The sequence below is a fragment of the Clytia hemisphaerica genome, unplaced genomic scaffold (assembly GCF_902728285.1).
Source record: "Clytia hemisphaerica strain Z4C2 unplaced genomic scaffold, Clytia hemisphaerica genome assembly, whole genome shotgun sequence".
In the NCBI taxonomy this organism is placed as follows: Eukaryota; Metazoa; Cnidaria; class Hydrozoa; order Leptothecata; family Clytiidae; genus Clytia; species Clytia hemisphaerica.
The window spans coordinates 1,223,480-1,248,073 of record NW_027103417.1 but is presented as its reverse complement, the minus strand read 5'-3'; the positions used below and the strand labels follow the sequence as shown (position 1 = coordinate 1,248,073).

At 38.7% G+C, this 24,594-nt stretch overlaps 1 protein-coding gene across 1 annotated transcript in view; it reads left to right on the top strand.

Annotated features, from left to right (window-relative positions):
* Nucleotides 1-24,594, top strand: part of LOC136797725 (general transcription factor 3C polypeptide 1-like) — a 63,218-nt gene that overhangs the window by 37,927 nt on the left and 697 nt on the right. The window contains exons 23-33 of the mRNA XM_067054311.1: nucleotides 7,624-7,808; nucleotides 8,685-8,837; nucleotides 9,910-10,032; nucleotides 10,368-10,555; nucleotides 11,213-11,392; nucleotides 12,213-12,344; nucleotides 12,852-12,997; nucleotides 13,340-13,562; nucleotides 13,777-15,051; nucleotides 15,562-15,639; nucleotides 23,778-23,855. Of these exons, the coding sequence (XP_066910412.1) occupies nucleotides 7,624-7,808; nucleotides 8,685-8,837; nucleotides 9,910-10,032; nucleotides 10,368-10,555; nucleotides 11,213-11,392; nucleotides 12,213-12,344; nucleotides 12,852-12,997; nucleotides 13,340-13,562; nucleotides 13,777-15,051; nucleotides 15,562-15,639; nucleotides 23,778-23,855 (2,761 nt within the window). The remainder of the gene's footprint in view (nucleotides 1-7,623; nucleotides 7,809-8,684; nucleotides 8,838-9,909; nucleotides 10,033-10,367; nucleotides 10,556-11,212; nucleotides 11,393-12,212; nucleotides 12,345-12,851; nucleotides 12,998-13,339; nucleotides 13,563-13,776; nucleotides 15,052-15,561; nucleotides 15,640-23,777; nucleotides 23,856-24,594) is intronic.

Genomic DNA, 24,594 nt, shown 5'->3' with positions numbered 1-24,594 from the left:
CATTACGTAATGTTATATTTGTAGACACTCGCCAGCTAAAAATGTCTTTAGCCGTATATCGGCTAAAGGCGGCAAATCTCTGGACAAAGGAAATATCGCGTATTAAGCATCCTCTATAAGGAGCACGAATCCGTTAGTGGATGCCAGCAGCCTATTGTACACTGTGTTCCTGAAGGGGAGAACGCTTCGTTGATTTGCCTTGTAAATCTCATAATCTAAGTTTTAGTGTTCTGTAGGATTTAAAGCTTTTGATATAATTTGAACATCAGAATCAGAAAAAGCAATGAATTTTGTTATGAATTCATGTACCGGGTGCGCCACAAAAAAGTTTCTCTCTTTGAAATTGATTTTCTCGAAATCGAAAAATTTTAAAAGAATCATTCCTATTCCATTGGAAAGAAGAGAAATAAACTTAAATTTTGATGGGTCATTTGATAAATTCGGTTCATTAGATCAAAAGTTGTGCTCAATTGAATAAAAAAGTTACTTGCAGAAAGTGCCCAAAAACGTTAAAAATATTATAAAACTAGCAGTCGCAATAGGCTTTACATGATTAAGAGTATTTTTCAGTAACAAAACACATAAATTTTGAAACTGAAGGGTCGAAAGGGTTCATCAAAAATCTTCATCAAAATCAATTTAATTTATTTTACCGAAATTTTCCTCATATTTTTGGTTCTAGACTGGATAAAGTCTATGTAAGGTTGAATCTACCTCGAAACCCATATTTGATGTATTTTTAAAATTTTACCAGATTATTTGGCCTTTTTCGACGAATTTTCCTCCTTTCATTGAAATTCAACCTTCCTTTAAATAACAAAAGGTCATTTAGACAGCTAATTATCATTTTTGATGACTGAAACGAAAATACTGATATATCATGTAATTATGCTTCTGTTTAATTTGATAGGTCGATTTTTAACGTTTTTGAGCATTTTCCGAAAGTAACTTTTTTATTCAATTGAGCATAACTTATGATCTAATGAATCAAATTCAATAAACGACCCATCAAAATTTAAGTTTATCTTTCTTCTTTCTAATGAAATAGGAATGGTTCTTTTAAAACTTTTAGATTTCGAGAAAATAAGTTTAAAAGAGAGAAACTTTTTTGTGTCGCACCCGGTATAAAACATCAAATTTGGTTAATTTGTTCCAACATTACGAGGTTTTTAAGTTTTGCCTGGAAAGGTGACGTCATCACAAAACTTTCAACCCTCATAACTTTTGATAGGAAGATTTTCAAGGCATGTTTTATACCTCGATTTTCATCAGCATTTCATGCTCTTTCCGCTGGAACCATCAGATTTTGAACATTTTCAAAAAATTATTTTTTCACCCAGCCACCTGATGACGTCATCTGGCAGGTGGCCAGGTGGCAAAATTTGGAGTTACTGTTTAAAATTAAGTTTTAGACACTCTAAGGATCACCCCCCCCCAAATTTAGTTTTCACGCTCATATTATCTGGATAAATTCAGTTTTAGACCACGTTTAGAACCTTCGGTATGGATAAAATGCCGTTATATAAACTTAATTTTTCTGTCAATCAGTTTTTTGGCATTCTCATGCGCGTAAGTCAAGATTACGTCATTTTTCCTATCGGAAACACCCGAAAAATCTGGAAGGAATTTGACCTCTGTTTTTCTATTTTTAGTAATACACAGGGTCAAATTCCAGTTATTTCGGGTGTTTCCGATATGAAAAATGACGTAATCTTGATTTATGCATATCAAAAATTGTTTGACAACTGGTGTGTCACATCAAAGGGCCCCGTTTTGAGGGCTGAGGTATATTTGAGTAATTTCACAAAGCCCACCATGGTTGGGCAACGTAGGAAATTTTTGAATTTTGAAGGGCTCAAAGTGCTATTTTAGGACCCATTTCAATTCAATTTGAAAAATAATTCATGTAAAAATAATGGAAATCTTTCAAACGTACAAGTAGCTTTTTTGGTGAAAACACGAGGGGGCATACCCTCTAGTCCTCCCCCCGTTGACGGGACCCATGAACATTAATTGTGAATTAGCGTGAAAAGTTTTCAAAAGGGGAACGAGGAGGTTTGCGCCGACAGGAGAAATTTTCAATTTAGTATGGCTAAAACCGTCCCCATTTACTCTCTTTTTTCCAAAACATGGTTTAAAAATCACAGGATTCCTTTGATCAATACCAATCTGCTCAAAATTACACCTCGTAATAAACCTGTTGTTTCTTTCTGTTTAAGGCTTTGCTACAAATAAATATTTTCCTGAAATAAAGAGCCTGATGTCTTTCTTGATGCATCTAAGAATAAGCATCTAAGAAAGAGAGGAAAATGTAGTTACGGAGGAAGCGCAACCATGCGTTTTCGACCCTACTCATAGCATTCAACTTTATTTTGAAGACTAGCAAGCAACTGCTAAAGACAATTGGAAGTTACAAGAATAAATGGAAGATGAAGATCAGTTTTTATTTGACGTCAGTTAGTCAACACGCATTTTGTGCAGTTCTTCAAAAATGGTTGAAATTTAGCAAAATCAAAAACATGAACGAAAAAACCGACAAAAAGCAAGAAAAACAACCATTTGAAGAAGCTAAACAAAACCAAACATGCACTCCCACCTCCTGCTCAGATGACGATGACCAAAACCGTCTAAAATGCCGAAAATGCCACCGCATGGTACACTACGAGTGCACACAATTACCGCTTTATCAGCTGCAAATTTTTGCCAACACTTATAACGAACAATATCTATGTCAGAATTGCGTGCGGATAACACGATCTCTAATGAGTAAAATAGGTGAGAACTCGTATCATATGATGCAGAGGGAGATTGAGAAGAAGGACGACGTCATTAAAAAGCTCAAAGACCAGCTAGCCAAGAACCGCAGCCTTAAGAACGATATCGAAAACATCTTAACCAATAAGATGGCTGACTTTGAAATAAAAACCAAGCAGATTATAAAAGAAGAAATAAAGCAAACGACGAATTACATAGAGAAAACATCAGAAAAAAAACATACGCTGAAATAACTAAGAAACACAAGGATAATTTCAAATCAGCAGTGAGAGAACACCAACAAGAAAACAAGAATGAAGAAAGAGACATCGAATCAAGAAAACGAAATATTATTATACATGGAATGGTGGAATTAGAGGTAGACAACAAAGAGGATCAACAGGAACAGGACAAAATAGATATTGAAGGTATACTAGGTAACATTGGCGTTCAAGATATCAAACCGTCCCACCATCATCGCATTGGACAAAACCAAAAAGGGCTACATTGGCGTCCAATCAAGTTGATCTTAAAAGTATAGAGGAAAAAGAACGGATAATGCAAAATCTGCATAAGCTGAAACGATTCAATGAAATTGGTGGCTTTAGCATCACAGACGACTTCACCATCAACGAAAGAAAAATCATTAAAGATATGTGCCAAAAGGCGAAAAAAATGAATTCAAAAAATGACGATTTCGTTTGGCATGTAAGAGGAAGCCCTAGAACAAACCTTCGCCTAGTTCGAAAATCTAGGACAAAGACCAAAACAACGTCTTCTCTTCTGTCCATATCTTCACGACTGGACGACAGATGAAGAATTAGACAATTTATAAATCTAAAATTATTTCGTAGAGGTCGATAGACCTGTGAAATATAATTCTATGAATAAAAATAAAATGAATAAAACTGTTTGCACCGTTTCTTTTATGTTTTAAAATGAGATTTATAGGAGGCGCCACCATAGTTGGGGCCGACCAAGAAAATTTTGAAATTTAAACCCTCTAAATTGGCTAAAATGGACATAGAATTACGATTCAAGTAATAAATATAATTTTCACGATCACGCCATCACGCCTAAAAAAACTCGATTTCACGATCACGCCGGCACTTCATTTTCACGCCATCACACCGTTTTTTTCAAAATTTCACGCCATCACGCCACGAAAAAACCTCCATCACGCCATCACGCCAACCGCTGGGGGGCCTCTTTTATCACCATCTGAAGTATTATTACGTTTTTTGAGCTGACAGACCTCACAAAGAAAAAAATATTAGGAGAGAAAATCAAAACAAAGAAGAAGAGACACAAATGGAGAGAGAAAAGTTTGTTGATATTTTTCAAGTTGATGATAAACCAGTTAATACACTTTTACTTGCTCGTACAATACAATATAAGATGTATTTTTCTCGTTCAGTGTTTTATATATTTTTTTCTAAATATGACGAAAAATCTGAACTCGAAAAATGTATCCCATATTGTACTCGGTAGTGTAATAACTATTACATATTCAAACAAGTCACAAATTTTTTAAATATGTTCGTAACTTTGAAAATACTAAATCCAAATCACCTTCAAATCTTCATAAGCGTTAAATTATTATTTAATTATAATTATATATCGTCAATTTCCAGTCAATTGAATGTACTATTTTAGTAAAGATTTCAAGATTTCAAATCAATGATTTGATAAAAACCAGCCAAAAATATTATTGAGGTTTTTATTACCTTTCAGAAAATCTAAACAGAATTAAAAAATATTTCCTAGTTCACTTCTGATTGGTGTTTTTGTGAGGTACAGAATTTCACCGGTTATGTTATAATTTGATTCCATTTTTCAAAGTTTAAAATTTAAAAACAATATATTTCGGTGGTATCGCCATTCTCAAGCTTATAAAGATACAAGTACTTAAAAATAATAATACAAGAATTTCACCGGTTATGTAACATGTGTCAATTTCATGATGACGACATTACCATTTTGATTTTTTCATTAGTTCATAACAGGGTTAGTGAACTTCTGTTCAGAATTTCGTACAAAAAGCTGATGTGGATCAAAAGTAATGGAGGGTGATTTAAATTGTGGACAGTTGAAAACACATCCGAGCAAATTCTATTATTATTTCACTGGTCATACTTTCTTAGAAAAAAACGTACAGACGGAACGATGTCGAGGAAAAAGCCGTGGTCGTCTTATAGGCAAGACGCGTTCGGGCTTTGAGATGGATTTTTGCCTTAAAAATTCCAATTTGGCGCTGCTCTTCACTTACTAAAATCGAAACAACTTAAGAAAGTTACGTTTTTTTCTAAGAAAGTATTACCAGTGAAATAATGACAGAATTTGCTCGGGTATGTTTTCAACTGTCGTTTGGAGCTGTGACACTCAAACCCACAGCCCAAACCATGCTATTTATTTCGCCATCAGTATACAAAAGAAGAAATAGTAGCATAGATCTCAAGGTTAAGCCCTCGGCGGTACCCTTTTGATTTAATTGTTTTTTTTAATTTTAACCAACGTCAAAGACTTGTTGTCATAGGGGCTCAAAGTTTTTGTAGTGACACGGTGCCTCATATTATTTTTTGATTAATCAAACTTCTGTGTCTCAAGTCTCAATCACGATCAGTACATATTGGAAGGTGTACAGGCTAACACCCTTCGGGCGATACTTGTTTCTTGCAACAAAACAGTTTGAGGATCTTCTTTTTGAAATTGTCGGTTAGGAAAATATAAATGGTGGGGTTAGAGCATGTCGAGTAGGTTGTGACGAGTAAATATCCAAGGAAGAAAGTAAAATCTCGTTTTGAGGTATCTTTAATTGTTGGCAAAGTTACTACAGCAGAGCAAAATGCTGCTGTGAAAGCAACCGAATGGATAAATAAGAGTCTCGAAATCTTCTTGATCAATCTTCGTTCGCGTCGTGTGGTTGTGCTTGGCTGCTCTCTGCTTGTGCTTGGCTGCTCTCTGCTTGTCGGAATGCTCGCTTCACCACTGGAGGACTGGAACGAGGCTACTAATATCATTGATCTTCGTTGATATCGGTAAATTAGTACATAAGATAAAATGAGGATTATGATTGCTGCCATGGTTTGTAGAGTTATGATCAAACCGAATAGAACTGGGATGTAGAATGTTGTCGAAAGAAGCGCTCCTTCGATAACCCAACAAGCCAGAATGATTTTGACTAGTCTTTTGTTTTCCATCCAATCAAGATGTTTGTTAGGAAGTGTGATTTTTTATCAACCGCTCCAACGATAATAAACTCAGGTTGCAGAGAGACATTATATATGAAAGCTGCTATATATCGAATCACATATAACCCGATGCCTTCCCCAATTCCCATTAATAGCAACCATACTCCAAATGTTGGCAGAGATATCATACTAATAAGAAGATCTGTAATGGTTAGAGATAACAAGCAAATATCCGATGCTTCGAAGGATGAGAAACTATCCGTCTCCTTGTACATATGATGGATTGCCATCGAATTTCCTGTGCATCCAATCAGCGAAAGGACGAAATAGGCGATAGATAACGATGCTAAAGATTCAATCTTTTTCTTTAATCTCTAACAAAACTCGAAAGGATATACTTTCGATTACGCTACTTTGTGAAAAAGGCCCAGTGAAATTTCCAATAAAACTTTAACTTTAAATCTCCGAACTTAAGAAGTTTTTTCGAGGCCAAGAATTTTTCCCATTTTAAGAGAATAATACGTGCATTATTGATGCGATGGTAATACAAAAGAACTAACAAAAGGGTTTCGCATACGGTTTCAATTAGATCTCTGACACCTTATTTTTTTCTCTTCAGGTTCTTCTACGTTGTCAAAAATAATCTTAAACTAGCAAACGGGTCTCTTTTATTAGAGTGAATACCATATGAAATGTGAGAAAACAATCATCTGTGATGGAATAAAGGAGAGAGAGATTGTTAGAGCCTAAAAACCGGCTAAACTGCGAAAATTTGAACCCGCGAAATACAATTTTTTTCCAATTTTATCGAAAAATTTGAAAAATCCCTAGGAAGATGAAAGAAATTTGTCCAAAAAAGGGCAAAACTCACAAAAATTAAAACCCGCGAAATGCAATATTTCCGATTTTTTTTTCGACCGCGTTCCCGCGAAAATTAGTTCCAATTAAAGTTTCGCGGCCCATGTGGTTTTTTGTAAGAACGCTTGATTAGAACAAACATTTGCCGCTAGAAATCGAAAAATGGCAAACCCAAAAATAAAAAAAAATTGCTGATCTCATTTTCCTAATCCGAAATCAGACGCAATAATGCTTTACTTTTTTTTTGATTGGTTAAGTTGTTAAAGGTTTTGTTTTAAAAAAAAAGAGTGATGTTGTTTGCTTACTCATCAACTTTAATTCACAAGCTTTTTGACATTGGATTGACACAGATGTGGAGCAAGATTGACCAGAAAGAGGAAAACAAAAACATTTTTTGCTTATATCAGCATAATATAACAATAATGCTCTGATATGAAATATGTGTTTGATATGAAACGGGAACACTTATGTAAAAATAAAACCTTTAAGTTCGGTTAGTTTTAGTAGTTTTTTTTAATTTGCAGCACTCCCTTGACGAAAACCGACTCGCAGTTCAAGTCCATAGCAAACCACCTCAATCCAACCACTTTCTAGTCACTGGAGCTGTTGCGTTTAAATGACCTATTTCCGATTATAGGTACTTTAGCTAGGTTTAGATAGGTACTTTAACGACTTTCAACAACCTGACATTTCAAAGTCAAATCTTCTAGATCAACAAAAGCTTTTAAAAAGCGGACACTTCGTATCAGTGGACACCAGCCCGTTTCTCCAATAGTGTCCACTAATTAGAGGTTCCACTGTAGTATTTCTTCTTTATTAGACCATCAAAGAAACCACGGACCACTGGCGCCGCTTTCACCGGTAAAGAAAAGACAAAAGAGACTTGGTCTACTGCATCAGATCCACAGAATGACGTTACCAAGAAAATTATCATACCTAATAGTATTGTCAAAAAGAAGAAGGGTGGGAAAGGATTGAAACGAACACAATTAGCCAGCAAGATTGGTAAGTACTGTCAAAATTGTCTAAAGAGAGATTGTTTCCATAGATTTTTCTGCACTAATAGAGAAAGAACTCCATTATATAATCCGTTCAATGACGTATGAATAATCATTTTTAAAACTAACATTCTATTTTCATTCATTATGAGCAAAGACTTGGAGATCGAGATGCTGAAGTTGAGCCCCGTACCAACTCTTATCTCCAGTAACTGGGAGATAAGAGTTGGTGCGGGGCTCAACCTCAGCATCTCGCCAAGATCTCAATATCCAATCTCAGCTTCTCATTCGCTGAATTGGCGGTGGCCGGGGATGAAACCTACAACCCTGTATTGTAAGGCGAATGCTCTACTGACTGAGCCACCCGGCTACAAATTTACAGGTTCTTAATTAAAAAATAAAGTATAACATAATTCATTTCTTGAATTGTCATACTTCAGATGAGAATGTTTGAATCATTTATGAACATTCAAAATGGTCATTCTTCATATGAATTTATATTTGAAAAATAATTCGACCTCCTTTGTGGAGGTCTTCATCAGGTTTACAAACGTTCAGTTGAGATTACCGAGTTTATGTATGTGTGTTTTTCAGCGACGGAGACGGTAAGGTTTTAATTTGACTAGATCATGACCAACTGAGGACGACGGTAAATCAGCACTTACCGTCCTCGATTTTGCGGGTCAGAAGTGCGGGTTTTTCCAAATCGTTTCAGTCACTTTACCGTCCTCAAAAGTGCAAATACATAAACTCGCTATTGTTTTGACGTCAGCTGACATCAATGCAATGACCTCAACCTGATATGAGAGAGCATTGGTTTCCAGAACCTAGACGTCGCATACTGACCATCGTCTAGATTCATCTCCTTCAATCTTCCTTATAGTGATGACAAAGAAAATGAAGATGGATCGAAAGAAGAAATTCGATCAACTCATCGCAAAACGATTCGATACCATACGTGAGAAAATCAAACAACGAGAAGTGAAACGCAAAACACTGAGAAAAAGTAAACGAGTACAACAGGCTATGAACCATGGTATGTATATGCTGGCACCGGTCTCGTCTAACTACTTAACTGGATCGGGCTTCCCATATAATAGAAAGTGTGTCCAGTTTGTTAGCTTACTTGTCTACCATGTTGTTTTCATTTCTGGTCGTCCAACACGCGAATCGAATGTTTTGAAACTAAAACGTTCGAAAATCGGATATACGCAGACAACAACATGGTAGTTTGACTAGCCTACTTTTTCTGTAGACATTTAGCCTATGCAATGTTTAAAGAAGTATGTGGTATATCTGGCGATTTCGTGCTTGCCCTTCAAAATAAAGTCTGGTAACCTGGTGACGAATTTTGATACTTAAAACTTTTTGGCTTGAAGAGAACCGCCACAGAGGATTTGATGATATTATTTTACACAAATGCTGCACATGAAATTAAGTAGTATTTTACCGCTAGGTGGAAATAAGGTTCATGCAAAAACAAATGAAAGTGCCTTCAATGCTTATAATCAGCCAAGGTTTCACTTTTCCATGGCTTTGGAAAAGTTAAAAATTCGCTCTGGCCCTTCGGGTTTATACTTTTTGGTTAGAATCCCCGTTTTTCCCATATCATACCCTCTTAAATTTTGATATAGTTACGTAAAAACAGCGTATTTGACTAGACAGGTGTCTTAATTAGGTCCGGAGAACGGCAAATTTCGCTGTCCAAGACACGAAAATAATAATTATTATTTGCCGGTTTAAAAATTCGGGTCGCCGCCTCAAGTACAGCGGAGTCTCTATAACTCGAACCCGCTCGGTTGAAAAAAAAAGTGGTCGAATTAAGTAAATTACGAGTTATGGAATCAGATTTTTTCATAAGTTCAGAGAAGATGGAATAGAAAACTTGTTCGAGTTAAGGTGACATTTGAGTTATAGAGGTTCGAGTTAAAGAGACTCTACTGAACATATTTACGCCAATAAATACACTGGAATGGCTGAGAATCCAGAATTCACCAGAGTTAATTTTTCATTTACCAACCTATCAACACCAAGCAAAACTCCTAGCCCATGAACTACCGGAAACTTTATGTAAGCGATGCTGAATTTTTATTTCTTCTTTTTTTCAGACGAGACAGACCGTGAAGCGTTGCGCCTGATGAAAGGTTTACGTGTCTCTTTCACTGAGAGAGAAGATGCGTACATATTGTTAGCGGACATCGTACGAAACATCATGAATCTCTCTGCTAAAGGTATGTGTTCTTTGTTGATACCGTACTTATCACACTCACCAAAATGAATTGGTACAACAATTAGGGGATCTAATTACATCGTGCAAAGCATACAGTTTTTTTGCTTTTCGTACCCAAAAAAGCGTAGTGTCCGACACTTGGAGGGACTACTTCGACTTCTCATTCATTTTAACCCATAGGGATCTCTGGGTGTGTCAAAAAAACCGAACCTTACCGTCCGCACACTCCCAGCACTATTTTTTTCGAGAAGGGTTATACAACTTGAAAGTAGTCCTGTCCGACGAAACAATTTGTCGGAAATTTTTAAACTCTATTCTTGTTTGATTGGTTTCTAGGACAACCATTAGAGAAGGAGCACCCTAAAATTCTATGGCGTGCCATTCGTGACATTTTACACAAAGACATACCAGAATCGAAGGACAAAACGTGGAACGCCATCAACAGACGCGCTAGATACATCAAGAAATATCCTCATTCATTGATCGTCTACAAAACGTGCATGGCTGAACTCGAACAGAATAAGGTAGCTTTCATAACATCACACGTGTAATTAAATTAGCTTTTTGCTTTGATTCCGTGTAACTTACACGAAAAAATATCAAGTAAATAAACACTGATTCGTTGAAAACTGTGCTCGTTTTATCCAATTAGAGAGTTTGTTTACTTTTTTTCGTGCCTTTTACACAGAATCAAAGCAGAGAACTTCTTCGGCACCCGTGTATTTCTTGACCAAATTAAAGACTCCTTATTTATAATAATATTGCCTTATAAGAAGGCAATAGTAGCTCCGCTTGTAGTCAACGTTTTTTTAACGTTCATATTGCGTTGTTTGGATATTAGAGGTCAGATAGAAATGATATTTGGTGCTTGTTGGCAACTTTCTTTGCACCATAGTGCACCTCACTTGTAACGTAATGTTGTCTTCTACGGCAAGGAATTTTGAAATTTCTGTACATATCGGGTCTGTTTACTGACAAAGTGGTTACTCGAAATATTGGTTGGGCAATGGTATTATTTAGTAACTAATTTGTCGAAATTATTGTTTTCATATATGCTTTTTTTTAAACAAAAATAAGCCAGGGCGACAAAGTAGCTCTCTGAAGCAATACTACATCACAGCAAAATTTTCAGTGAAACTGTTTTCTTATCATAAAACTTTAGTCATTTATCTGACCCGCAGGATTTCATGGGCTCCATCAAGTGCACCAAAGACAACTGGAAAGAGAAGTTGAACCATTTCTTCAATGCTACGCGTGAGATCTATAGCCGTCACTTCAATCAACCTGTCACGCTTGACGGGTTCCCGAGCACTTTTGAAGAACTCTTTAGAGATTATGAAGTGGATTATGCAGACAAAGAGGTAAACATTTATCAGTTCTACAAAAAAAGGCAGAAAAAAGTTCTGCAAATTTTTGAATAATCTATCGTCGTGCATTAGACTGGGCTTAAAAGATTGTTGGTTGCCGTCACCCGACCCTAGATTTTGGAGGTGGGTCGGTCGGTCGGAATTTTTTTTTATTTTGGCGATTTATGAAATTTTCGTCCATGGAAGGGTTAACAGTTTGTTTACATTTAGCTAACTTTGAATAAAAAACAGAAGTGCTAGCAGGGAATTTACGATTCTTATGCTTGAGACAAACAAGATACGAGTTTTGATTTTTTATTGTTTGAAGTTTTTGAAGGAAAAAAAAAACTTCTTTGAAATGGCAATAAAATTTTTTGGGTCGGCAGGTTTTGAGGTAGGGTCGGTCGGGTGACGGCAAATCAACACTTTTTTAAGTCCAGCCTTAGGAAGAGGAGTAATAAAATTTCATAGGTCATTAATAAAATTCGGTCAATTAGATCAGAATTAATGCTAAAATTAAAGTTATCACGATTTCACTTTATGCAATCCGCTTTTTTGCTACAATTTGGAACTTTGTCAGCGTAACTATACTAATTCCCTCTAAAAGTGGTATCCTGGCATAATAAACAAGTTATAGTGCAAATGGGTGCAATATATGCGGTAGTCGTTGATTTACAAGAAACTTTTCAATTTACCAAGACGTAGTTAAGAACTTAGTCGAGGGGATCGGTAAACTTTACGGAACATTGTTTCAATGTTTATCTAACCTTCACAACGTCCATAAAGCATTAAATGAGCGTTGAAACAGCTTGGATTACTTATTTTCTTTCGCTAGAAGGAAGATGAAAGCTCAAAGTTGCAGCCAAGAACAGAGAAGTCCATCCGAACCAACATCATTCGTGATCTTGTGCACAACGCCATGATTGCGCAGCGTTCTTCCGCCTATAAACCGTCACTTGCCTTTAAGGTATTTTTGTAAGGATAGAAAGTGTGTTAAATTCTTAGATTTAGATTTGAAAGTAGCTTGCTACATAGTCTGTTTGTGTAGCCTCCTCGTTCGTTCGTTCGTTCGTTGGGACTTCGACGGAGTACGACACTTTGTCTGGTGGAAATCCTGGAGAAGTCTCTTCGTTCGTTCACTCGCTCGCTCGCTCGTTTTCTCTTCAATTTAAGATATGATAAAGTAAGCTTGCTTCCTTCATTAATTCGTCCTTCGTTTGTTCGTCAATTTAAGAGCAAGTTAGCATTTTACATTTTTGTGTAGTCATTCGTATGTTTGTTGATTCGTTTATTCATTTAATTAATTTATACATTCCTTGTGACGTCTTTAAAACAGAATATTTTCTATCCTAGAGCTCTCCTTACAGATATACTCCAATGTTGTGTTTGGGTTCGAATAAAGAATACCTGCGTGTTCATGGATGAATTTATCAAAATTCGCGATAAAAAGATATCTCGTACTTTTATTTCACAGCTTTTTGACGTGTACACAGAAGAGGACGTACGGAAAGCGTTCGAACATTTCAAGAAGAACCGTTTGGTGAGCCGGTTACGTTGTGATCTGCCACGCTCACGTTCCCTACCCGTCACCACCATGACGTACACGTTATCTTCACAAACGTGAGTGAATTACATTCATCGGTGTACTAGAACTTTGGAGGATATATTAACTGTAAATAATTGCTGATGTAAAATTTGTAGTTTAAGACTTTTTTGGAATATCTTAATGAAAAGCAATTTCAAAATTGTGGGAAAATTCAGATCTCAATAGTTATATCGAGTTAGAGTCAGTGGATTCTGCTAGTTTGAATTTCCTTTGTCCAAATCTTTTTATAATCCTGACTTACTCGGAGTCCTTATGAAGGGGAATCCCTACTTCTATATATTTTTCGAAATTCCTCCGTAATCCGTAATTTTTGTCATTTGCGTTATCGAATTATTGACAGTCATTTATCCAATCAGGTATGACCGTATTTTCGAGCCACCAATGCCCCTCAAGATGTTCAGCGCCGCTCGTTGTTTTTATTTCCAACTTCGTGACGGCAAGAAACACACTGGCAAATGTGCAGAGAAAGATTTGTCTCGATTACCCGTCATTAATCAACATGGTTTCCTTCACCTCGATTATTCAGAACTTCAAGCTGGCCACGTGGCTTATTTGTTGAGTGCCATGATGTCAAGAAAGGTCAGTCTATATTCATTTTCATTAATGGTGACTAACCCGGTCAGAGTTTCAACGATGTATGTGTTGTGTTTTTGGAGATACAGTTTTAAGATTCTTAGGGCGTTTAAAGGGGTGAGTCTCTGCCGAGTTTTCTTATACATATACGTGTGTATATCCGGTATTTGCAACCGAGAACTGAATCCAATTAATCTCTTCTGATGTATATTTCCACCAGATTGTGTTGGACTTTACTTTGAACGACGAGATGATCGTTGCTGACGAGGAGCATATGAAGAAATTACAAAAAGGAAGCCTCAACTTCCAACGAGTGGCATTCCAACAACGAGTTCTCAAAGGTCGAAACATGAAACGATTGTCTCAATCTTCTCTTAAAAGCTCTACAGAGGAGGGAGAAACCGGTCTGAAAAGCAATACAGATGAGTACGATACTGCGGAGGAGAGTGACCACGCTCCATCGTTGATGTCGAACAGCTCTCGCCCTGTGGGAGCAAGTGAGGACGTTACCGGGAAAATGACTACTGTGCGAGAGAGTGGTGTTACTCCATCGCAAGTGTCAGAAAGTGAAAGTACTGGAGGTGCCAAGGCGAGGAAGAGTGACAACACTCCATCTGATTGTGTGATAGATGATGGTCAAGAGCCGTGCTGTTCAAAATCTCTACCGAAGAATGACACCGGTCGCCAAGATGATGACGTCATGTTGAAAAGAGTGGACTCCCTGTTACGAAAACATGACGTCATCTCAATCGAAGACAAAGAAGGAAAGCAGAGTGAAAATGAGATTTCTTCAGATTCGAAAAATTCAAACTCAACAAGTACTGCAACTAAAAGAGATGTAAAGAAGCCTGCTACAGATAAACGGAGAGTTACTTTTAGTAACTCGTTTTCGGAACACGGTACCGTGCGTGGAACAGTGGAGGAATATTTAGGCACTAGTCAGCAGTTCCTGAACGGACATTTTTATAAACTTTCTAACAACGATCCGTGTACGTCTTACGTCTCTGAAGATCTACCGGACGACTTACAAAGCGCGCGGGCGTTCACTTACTCAACGTTAGACCAAATCAAATCCAAACCGAATCCTTCAATCGATTATTTCAAAGAAACCAAGCTGTTTGCGTCTCGCACTAGCCTGGCAATGCATCGCTCCTTGAATTTCGAGAGGCTAGATCCCATGAACGCTATGAATACCCATGATGCTCTCGTTATCAATCCCATGGGTCTTAACATCAACCTAGTAACCAGTCCCTTTCGTGCGTATTTCTCGAAAACGAAAGTAAAGCACTCAGAAAAAGAAACGGAATTATGGAAACGAATCAAGGATAGTAATGCAATTAACGACGTGATCTTAAATCGCCTAACACCTGGCGAGTATTCTGAGATCCTGAAAGAGGAGTTGAGCCTGGAAGCTAATCTAGTTGAAGAACATTTGAAATTGTTGGAAGAAGTTAAAAAACATGGGAATATTGGCATGGACAAACAATCGTTTAAAGTGAGTATAAAATGTTGTGCTTTGAATGATAAGTGCGTGGAAAAGGTAATATCGTTAAGGAATTTAGCTTCACGAGAAACTGAAGATATTTCTTCCTGTGTTTGAAAAACAACAACCGAAAAATACTGATTGTATGTAGATAGTTTAGTATCTATGTAGAATACAGTTGTATTTTAGGGTCTGGTTTTCAAAATTTTCACCCTAACGCTCAGAAATACCACACAGAAAATACGTCAGCCAAAATTACCTAAGATCGGGCATGGTTTTTTGTGGCCCGATATAAATCTTTCATAACATAAGAATCGTTTCGTTGACGCATCATCATGATTCTTACAGCTCAAAATCATATGTACTATGGGGGTATTTCATTGTGTGTTACTTGCAGCTAAGTAAAGTCCAGACTAGTTAAATTATATATGCTTGTCACTATTGAGTAAAAAACTAACTGCACACTCTTTCGTTGTTTTTCTTAATGGGTTTTTTTGTCGATCAATTTTTTTCATTTTTTAGACTTACTGTCGAACGTCTTTACCGTTATTTCACGAAGATTTCAAAGAAAATGTTCAACATATGTTAAATTTCGAAATGGTAAGTTCTCACTTTAAAAAAATGTATTCTTCCTTTCAAAAATGGGTCGGACTCTATGGCATATCAATACATGAATGACACCAGTTTAAGTTCACCAGAGCTGTATCAAGACATACAAAAAGCTTTTTGCTGTAAAAGAGCCAAAGTTGAACTCTTTCATTTGACCCAACTCTTACCTCTCTCCTTGAGCTCTTCAATCTTTCCTTGATTTCTGAGATCTTTTCTTGCAGGTCTATCATCGAAATCGATTGAGCGCAAGGAGAGGCTCCGCGCGCTTTTTGCTGTGAAAGAGCCAAAATTGAACTCTTTCACTTGACCCACCTCTTACCCCTCCCCTTGAGCTCTTCAATCTTTCCTTGATTTCTAAGATCTTTTCTTGCAGGTCTATCATCGAAATCGAAAGATTGAGCAGCGCAAGGAGAGGCTCCGCCGAAATACACGCTCGCTTTTTGCTGTGAAAGAGCCAAAATTGAACTCTTTCACTTGACCCACCTCTTACCCCTCCCCTTGAGCTCTTCAATTTTTCCTTGATTTCTAAGATCTTTTCTTGCAGGTCTATCATCGAAATCGAAAGATTGAGCAGCGCAAGGAGAGGCTCCGCCGAAATACACGCTCGCTTTTTGCTGTGAAAGAGCCAAAATTGAACTCTTTCACTTGACCCACCTCTTACCCCTCTCCTTGAGCTCTTCAATCTTTCCTTGATTTCTAAGATCTTTTCTTGCAGGTCTATCATCGAAATCGAAAAATTGAGCAGCGCAAGGAGAGGCTCCGCCGAAATACACGCTCGCTTTTTGCTGTGAAAGAGCCAAAATTGAACTCTTTCACTTGACCCACCTCTTACCCCTCTCCTTGAGCTCTTCAATCTTTCCTTGATTTCTAAGATCTTTTCTTGCAGGTCTATCATCGAAATCGAAAGATTGAGCAGCGCAAGGAGAGGCTCCGCCGAAATACACGCTCGCTTTTTGCTGTGAAAGAGCCAAAATTGAACTCTTTCACTTGACCCACCTCTTACCCCTCCCCTTGAGCTCTTCAATCTTTTCCTTGATTTCTAAGATCTTTTCTTGCAGGTCTATCATCGAAATCGAAAGATTGAGCAGCGCAAGGAGAGGCTCCGCCGAAATACACGCTCGCTTTTTGCTGTGAAAGAGCCAAAATTGAACTCTTTCACTTGACCCACCTCTTACCCCTCTCCTTGAGCTCTTCAATCTTTCCTTGATTTCTAAGATCTTTTCTTGCAGGTCTATCATCGAAATCGAAAGATTGAGCAGCGCAAGGAGAGGCTCCACCGAAATATGCGCTCGCTTTTTGCTGTGAAAGAGCCAAAATTGAACTCTTTCACTTGACCCACCTCTTACCCCTCTCCTTGAGCTCTTCTCTTTTCCTGATTCCACCTCGAACCGAAAATAGCTTTTTTTTGCTTTTGAAGATTCAAAAAACTTTGAGGAAATATTCACGCAACCCCTCTTCTTGAGCTCTCAATCTTTTCTTGATTTCTCCTGAGTCTTCAAGAAAATCTCTTGCAGGTCGAATCAAAAAAAATGCCGAAAGTGGAGATTTTTCCTGCGCTGCAGGTCGCGAAATTGGAGATGCGCCGCCGACACAAAGAGCTAAGACTTTTCTTTGTGCCTTGACCAATCTTTGACTCTTTCACTTCACCACACTCAAGGGCCAAACCCTCATGAACCCATCCTTGTGTCCCCCCTCCTCCCAATTTCGAATTCAAGCTTTTCTTTTTTGCAGGTCCTATCGGAGTCTGAGCAATCGAAATCGAAAGATTGAGCAGTGCAAGGAGAGGCTCCACCGAAATATGCGCTCGCTTTTTGCTGTGAAAGAGCCAAAATTGAACTCTTTCACTTGACCCACCTCTTACCCCTCCCCTTGAGCTCTTCAATCTTTCCTTGATTTCTAAGATCTTTTCTTGCAGGTCTATCATCGAAATCGAAAGATTGAGCAGTGCAAGGAGAGGCTCCGCCGAAATACGCGCTCGCTTTTTTGTGAAAGAGCCAAAATTGAACTCTTTCACTTGACCCACTCTACCCCTCTCCTTGAGCTCTCAATCTTTCCTTGATTTCTAAGATCTTTCTTGCAGGTCATCATCGAAATCGAAAAATTGAGCAGGCGAAGAGGCTCCGCCGAAATACGCGCTCGCTTTTTGCTGTAAAGAGCCAAATTGAACTCTTTTCACTTGACCCCTCTTACCCCCTCCTGAGCTCTTCAATCTTTCCTTGATTTCTAAGATCTTTTCTTGCAGGTCTATCATCGAAATCGAAAGATTGAGCAGTGCAAGGAGAGGCTCCCACCGAAATCGCCTCGCTTTTGCTGTGAAAGAGCCAAAAATTGAACTCTTTCCTTGACCCACTTCTTACCCCTCTTCTTGAGCTCTTCAATCTTTCCTTGATTTCTAAGATCTTTTTCTTGCAGGTCTTATCATCGAAATCGAAGATTGAGCAGCGCAAGGAAGGCTCCACCGAAATACGCTCGCTTTTGCTGTGAAAGAGCCAAATGAACTCTTCACTTGACCCACCTCTTACCCCTCTCCCTTGAGCTCTTTCAATCTTTCCTTGATTTCTAAGTTTCTATGGCATCCAATCCAAAAGCAGGCAAGGAGGCCCGCAAAATACGAGGTTTTCATGTAAAATGAAACTCTTTGCTTTAGAAAGCAGAATTAAACGATTTTTGGTTTGATTTTTAAAGAATGATCTTTTATCTTGTGAGATGTTTTTTGGAGTTTTGAGAAGATTCAAAATACAATTTTGCGGTCAAAAGGGAAATATTTAAAGCCAACTTGAAGAGCTTGGCTTCAACTTTCTTGACTCTAAGCTTTCTTTGCAGGCTCATTCGAAATCGAAAGAGGAAAAGGAGGGTGAAACTTTCTTACCGCCTATCCGTTCCAAAAGGAAATTACAATCTTTCTTAATTTCTAAAAGAATAGCTCTTGAGTCATCCTATTTTGGAGGAGTCTTGAGGAAGCATTGAAACCGAAAGAATTGAGAGCCAAAGAAGAAGGCGCGCCGAAATCACGCTTGCTTTCACCTGTGAAACCAAATTTAATCCTTTTTCACTGATCCCAACCCTACCCTTCCTTCTTCATTTTTTCTTGTCCTTGGTTTCTCAAAAGCAATCTTTCTTGCAGTCTTCAGGAACGAAAGAGAGCAAAATGAGGCATTCGCTTTTTGATGTGAAAGACCAAATCTTGTTCACTTGACCCACCTCTGTTCTCTTGTCTCTTCAATCTTTATTTTAAGATCTAATTTTTTGCGGTCCATCGGTCGAAATGAAAAATTGAGCAAAAGTTTAAGAGCTTTAACCGCTCTTTTTTGCTGTAAAGCCAAAATTGAACTGCTTTTGCTGTGACCCACGTAAAACTCTCCGTCCCACCTCAATCTTTTCTCCTTTCAAATTTTTGTTCATTCTTCATCTCGAAATTCAATCTTTCCTTCTTCTAAGATCTTTTGCTTCACTCTAAGATCTTTTCGTCAGCGTATCACGAAATCGAAAGATTGAGCAGCGCAAGGAGAGGCTCCGCCGAAATACGCGCTCGCTTTTTGCTGTGAAAGAGCCAAAGTTGTTTGAACTCTTTCACTTGACCCACCTCTTACCCCTCTCCTTGAGCTCTTCAATCTTTCCTTGATTTCTAAGATCTTTTCTTGCAGGTCTATCATCGAAATCGAAAGATTGAGCAGCGCAAGGAGAGGCTCCGCCGAAATACGCGCTCGCTTTTTGCTGTGAAAGAGCCAAAGTTGTTTGAACTCTTTCACTTGACCCACCTCTTACCCCTCTCCTTGAGCTCTTCAATCTTTCCTTGATTTCTAAGATCTTTTCTTGCAGGTCTATCATCGAAATCGAAAGATTGAGCAGCGCAAGGAGAGGCTCCGCCGAAATACGCGCTCGCTTTTTGCTGTGAAAGAGCCAAAATTGAACTCTTTCACTTGACCCACCTCTTACCCCTCTCCTTGAGCTCTTCAATCTTTCCTTGATTTCTAAGATCTTTTCTTGCAGGTCTATCATCGAAATCGAAAGATTGAGCAGCGCAAGGAGAGGCTCCGCCGAAATACGCGCTCGCTTTTTGCTGTGAAAGAGCCAAAGTTGTTTGAACTCTTTCACTTGACCCACCTCTTACCCCTCTCCTTGAGCTCTTCAATCTTTCCTTGATTTCTAAGATCTTTTCTTGCAGGTCTATCATCGAAATCGAAAGATTGAGCAGCGCAAGGAGAGGCTCCGCCGAAAAATACGCGCTCGCTTTTTGCTGTGAAAGAGCCAAAGTTGTTTGAACTCTTTCACTTGACCCACCTCTTACCCCTCTCCTTGAGCTCTTCAATCTTTCCTTGATTTCTAAGATCTTTTCTTGCAGGTCTATCATCGAAATCGAAAGATTGAGCAGCGCAAGGAGAGGCTCCGCCGAAATACGCGCTCGCTTTTTGCTGTGAAAGAGCCAAAGTTGTTTGAACTCTTTCACTTGACCCACCTCTTACCCCTCTCCTTGAGCTCTTCAATCTTTCCTTGATTTCTAAGATCTTTTCTTGCAGGTCTATCATCGAAATCGAAAGATTGAGCAGCGCAAGGAGAGGCTCCGCCGAAATACGCGCTCGCTTTTTGCTGTGAAAGAGCCAAAGTTGTTTGAACTCTTTCACTTGACCCACCTCTTACCCCTCTCCTTGAGCTCTTCAATCTTTCCTTGATTTCTAAGATCTTTTCTTGCAGGTCTATCATCGAAATCGAAAGATTGAGCAGCGCAAGGAGAGGCTCCGCCGAAATACGCGCTCGCTTTTTGCTGTGAAAGAGCCAAAATTGAACTCTTTCACTTGACCCACCTCTTACCCCTCTCCTTGAGCTCTTCAATCTTTCCTTGATTTCTAAGATCTTTTCTTGCAGGTCTATCATCGAAATCGAAAGATTGAGCAGCGCAAGGAGAGGCTCCGCCGAAATACGCGCTCGCTTTTTGCTGTGAAAGAGCCAAAATTGAACTCTTTCACTTGACCCACCTCTTACCCCTCTCCTTGAGCTCTTCAATCTTTCCTTGATTTCTAAGATCTTTTCTTGCAGGTCTATCATCGAAATCGAAAGATTGAGCAGCGCAAGGAGAGGCTCCGCCGAAATACGCGCTCGCTTTTTGCTGTGAAAGAGCCAAAGTTGTTTGAACTCTTTCACTTGACCCACCTCTTACCCCTCTCCTTGAGCTCTTCAATCTTTCCTTGATTTCTAAGATCTTTTCTTGCAGGTCTATCATCGAAATCGAAAGATTGAGCAGCGCAAGGAGAGGCTCCGCCGAAATACGCGCTCGCTTTTTGCTGTGAAAGAGCCAAAAGTTGTTTGAACACTTTCACTTGACCCACCTCTTACCCCCTCTCCTTGAGCTCTTCAATCTTTCCTTGATTTCTAAGATCTTTTCTTGCAGGTCTATCATCGAAATCGAAAGATTGAGCAGCGCAAGGAGAGGCTCCGCCGAAATACGCGCTCGCTTTTTGCTGTGAAAGAGCCAAAGTTGTTTGAACTCTTTCACTTGACCCACCTCTTACCCCTCTCCTTGAGCTCTTCAATCTTTCCTTGATTTCTAAGATCTTTTCTTGCAGGTCTATCATCGAAATCGAAAGATTGAGCAGCGCAAGGAGAGGCTCCGCCGAAATACGCGCTCGCTTTTTGCTGTGAAAGAGCCAAAATTGAACTCTTTCACTTGACCCACCTCTTACCCCTCTCCTTGAGCTCTTCAATCTTTCCTTGATTTCTAAGATCTTTTCTTGCAGGTCTATCATCGAAATCGAAAGATTGAGCAGCGCAAGGAGAGGCTCCGCCGAAATACGCGCTCGCTTTTTGCTGTGAAAGAGCCAAAATTGTTTGAACTCTTTCACTTGACCCACCTCTTACCCCTCTCCTTGAGCTCTTCAATCTTTCCTTGATTTCTAAGATCTTTTCTTGCAGGTCTATCATCGAAATCGAAAGATTGAGCAGCGCAAGGAGAGGCTCCGCCGAAATACGCGCTCGCTTTTTGCTGTGAAAGAGCCAAAATTGTTTGAACTCTTTCACTTGACCCACCTCTTACCCCTCTCCTTGAGCTCTTCAATCTTTCCTTGATTTCTAAGATCTTTTCTTGCAGGTCTATCATCGAAATCGAAAGATTGAGCAGCGCAAGGAGAGGCTCCGCCGAAATACGCGCTCGCTTTTTGCTGTGAAAGAGCCAAAAGTTGTTTGAACTCTTTCACTTGACCCACCTCTTACCCCTCTCCTTGAGCTCTTCAATCTTTCCTTGATTTCTAAGATCTTTTCTTGCAGGTCTATCATCGAAATCGAAAGATTGAGCAGCGCAAGGAGAGGCTCCGCCGAAATACGCGCTCGCTTTTTGCTGTGAAAGAGCCAAAGTTGTTTGAACTCTTTCACTTGACCCACCTCTTACCCCTCTCCTTGAGCTCTTCAATCTTTCCTTGATTTCTAAGATCTTTTCTTGCAGGTCTATCATCGAAATCGAAAGATTGAGCAGCGCAAGGAGAGGCTCCGCCGAAATACGCGCTCGCTTTTTGCTGTGAAAGAGCCAAAATTGAACTCTTTCACTTGACCCACCTCTTACCCCTCTCCTTGAGCTCTTCAATCTTTCCTTGATTTCTAAGATCTTTTCTTGCAGGTCTATCATCGAAATCGAAAGATTGAGCAGCGCAAGGAGAGGCTCCGCCGAAATACGCGCTCGCTTTTTGCTGTGAAAGAGCCAAAGTTGTTTGAACTCTTTCACTTGACCCACCTCTTACCTTACCCCTCTCCTTGAGCTCTTCAATCTTTCCTTGATTTCTAAGATCTTTTCTTGCAGGTCTATCATCGAAATCGAAAGATTGAGCAGCGCAAGGAGAGGCTCCGCCGAAATACGCGCTCGCTTTTTGCTGTGAAAGAGCCAAAATTGAACTCTTTCACTTGACCCACCTCTTACCCCTCTCCTTGAGCTCTTCAATCTTTCCTTGATTTCTAAGATCTTTTCTTGCAGGTCTATCATCGAAATCGAAAGATTGAGCAGCGCAAGGAGAGGCTCCGCCGAAATACGCGCTCGCTTTTTGCTGTGAAAGAGCCAAAGTTGTTTGAACTCTTTCACTTGACCCACCTCTTACCCCTCTCCTTGAGCTCTTCAATCTTTCCTTGATTTCTAAGATCTTTTCTTGCAGGTCTATCATCGAAATCGAAAGATTGAGCGCGCGCCTCGCTTTTTGCTGTGAAAGAGCCAAAGTTGTGTGGTTATTTTTTCGTTTCAATAAGTCGTGTCTTTCTTTCCTGTAGTGTTGAGTCTGAAGTGCATTTTTATTCCATCATATGCTTGGTTGAGCTGTTTTCTCTCGTTTTTTAAATTAGTTGTATTCTTTTTTTATTAAGTTATTTGACGTCAATTATTTTCAATTTATTTTGATACGTCATTCAAAGAATTTTGTGAAAAGTCGCCAAAAATTGTTCTCTTAACTATCTTTCCATTAACCCTTTTTATATTAGGCTTTTATTGGCGGTTCAAAACTTGGGAGGGGCTTGTTCCTGTACCACCTCTTAACTTTTGATCTAGTGGGTCTTTTTGGATGATATTTGGCACACAAGATCCTTGTCATATGAAAGGTTAACTTTTGACAAAAATTCTTTTTTGATGACGGTCACTTTCAAATTCCCCAAAGTTTTGAGCAAAAACCCGAAAAACTTGTCCTTTGGGTTTTCTTTTGAAAATAGTTCCTCATTGGATATTTTTCACCAAAACTTCATTTTTAGGAACAAGAAATTCTCTTGCATGTTCTTTTAATCTTTAGATTGTTTCTTTATATTCAATAAATTACGGTTTAAATGATATTAAAAATCGAATACTAAAAATAGAACAATCACTTCTCTGCTTTCGAGAATGAGCCTTTACTTCATGGAGTTCTAAATCTAGATGTAGATTTAGAACGCCATGGCCTACTTTTTTATTCAAGTAATATGCAAAGTTGTCGAAGTTTTCACCAATATGGTTAAGCCAAAACGCCACGTATATGATTTGCGATGGACTCTCCTTTTGGCGGTTTTACGTCAGATACTTGGAGATAAAAAGAGATGTTTCATTTCTATAATACACGATTATTCTTTGGCCAACAACGTTGAAAATAAAATCCAAAGTGTGGTTTCCTATCATACCTCATTTTGTTTCTTAGATTTACCAAGTTGGACACGAACATGCGATCATTGTATACTGGCAATATATTCAAACTTGGACATTCAGGGCTCCACAGGTAAAGAAAAATTTCCTTGTCTTTCTTCTTATTTTGATTCTGCCATTATTTTGAAAATCTGCAGGAGGGTGATCAAAATGATTGATGGAGAGTATTATGCTGATACAAGAGTGTGGATGATATGTCAGACATTGCTGTGTGATTCGCGAGAATAGGTAATGTAAACTTCCTGTGAATTATCAAATAGAAATAGCTTTACGCTCGCGACGAGCAATATACTTCACCGCGTAGTTCGAGTGTCGCCACTATTCTTCATGGTGTATGTTTCAACCGCGTTTTAGACATTTGCATTCCTACTTGAAAAAGAAGAAATTTTTATTTCGTAACGAGTAGGATCCATCCCCTGATGTAGAGGGCTCATATAATAATGAGTACTGGATTGTTGGTTTTAAGATTATGCTCCTTGCTTGTATTAAGATCGGCACAATTGTTTTACGTCACATATCATAGGTTATCTCGCCTATGCTTGGTATTGATTTTGCTGAAGAAAAAACATAATCACCCCTGTTGAGAAGGTCCAACCTTTTTTAACCTCTTTATACTATCTAGAAATGCTATAACCTTCTTGGAATCCGATCATGCTATCTTAGGATGATATTGTAGCCGTCTGGAAACTTTTATGTTTTCTTTAATCTAGGGACAAGAAATCCCGGTTATTTTAGAGAGAATTTTTTAATTTTATGAAATTACCACCTTTTGAATTGGAAGAGCTCTAATCCCTTGGTACGGTAACGTTGGT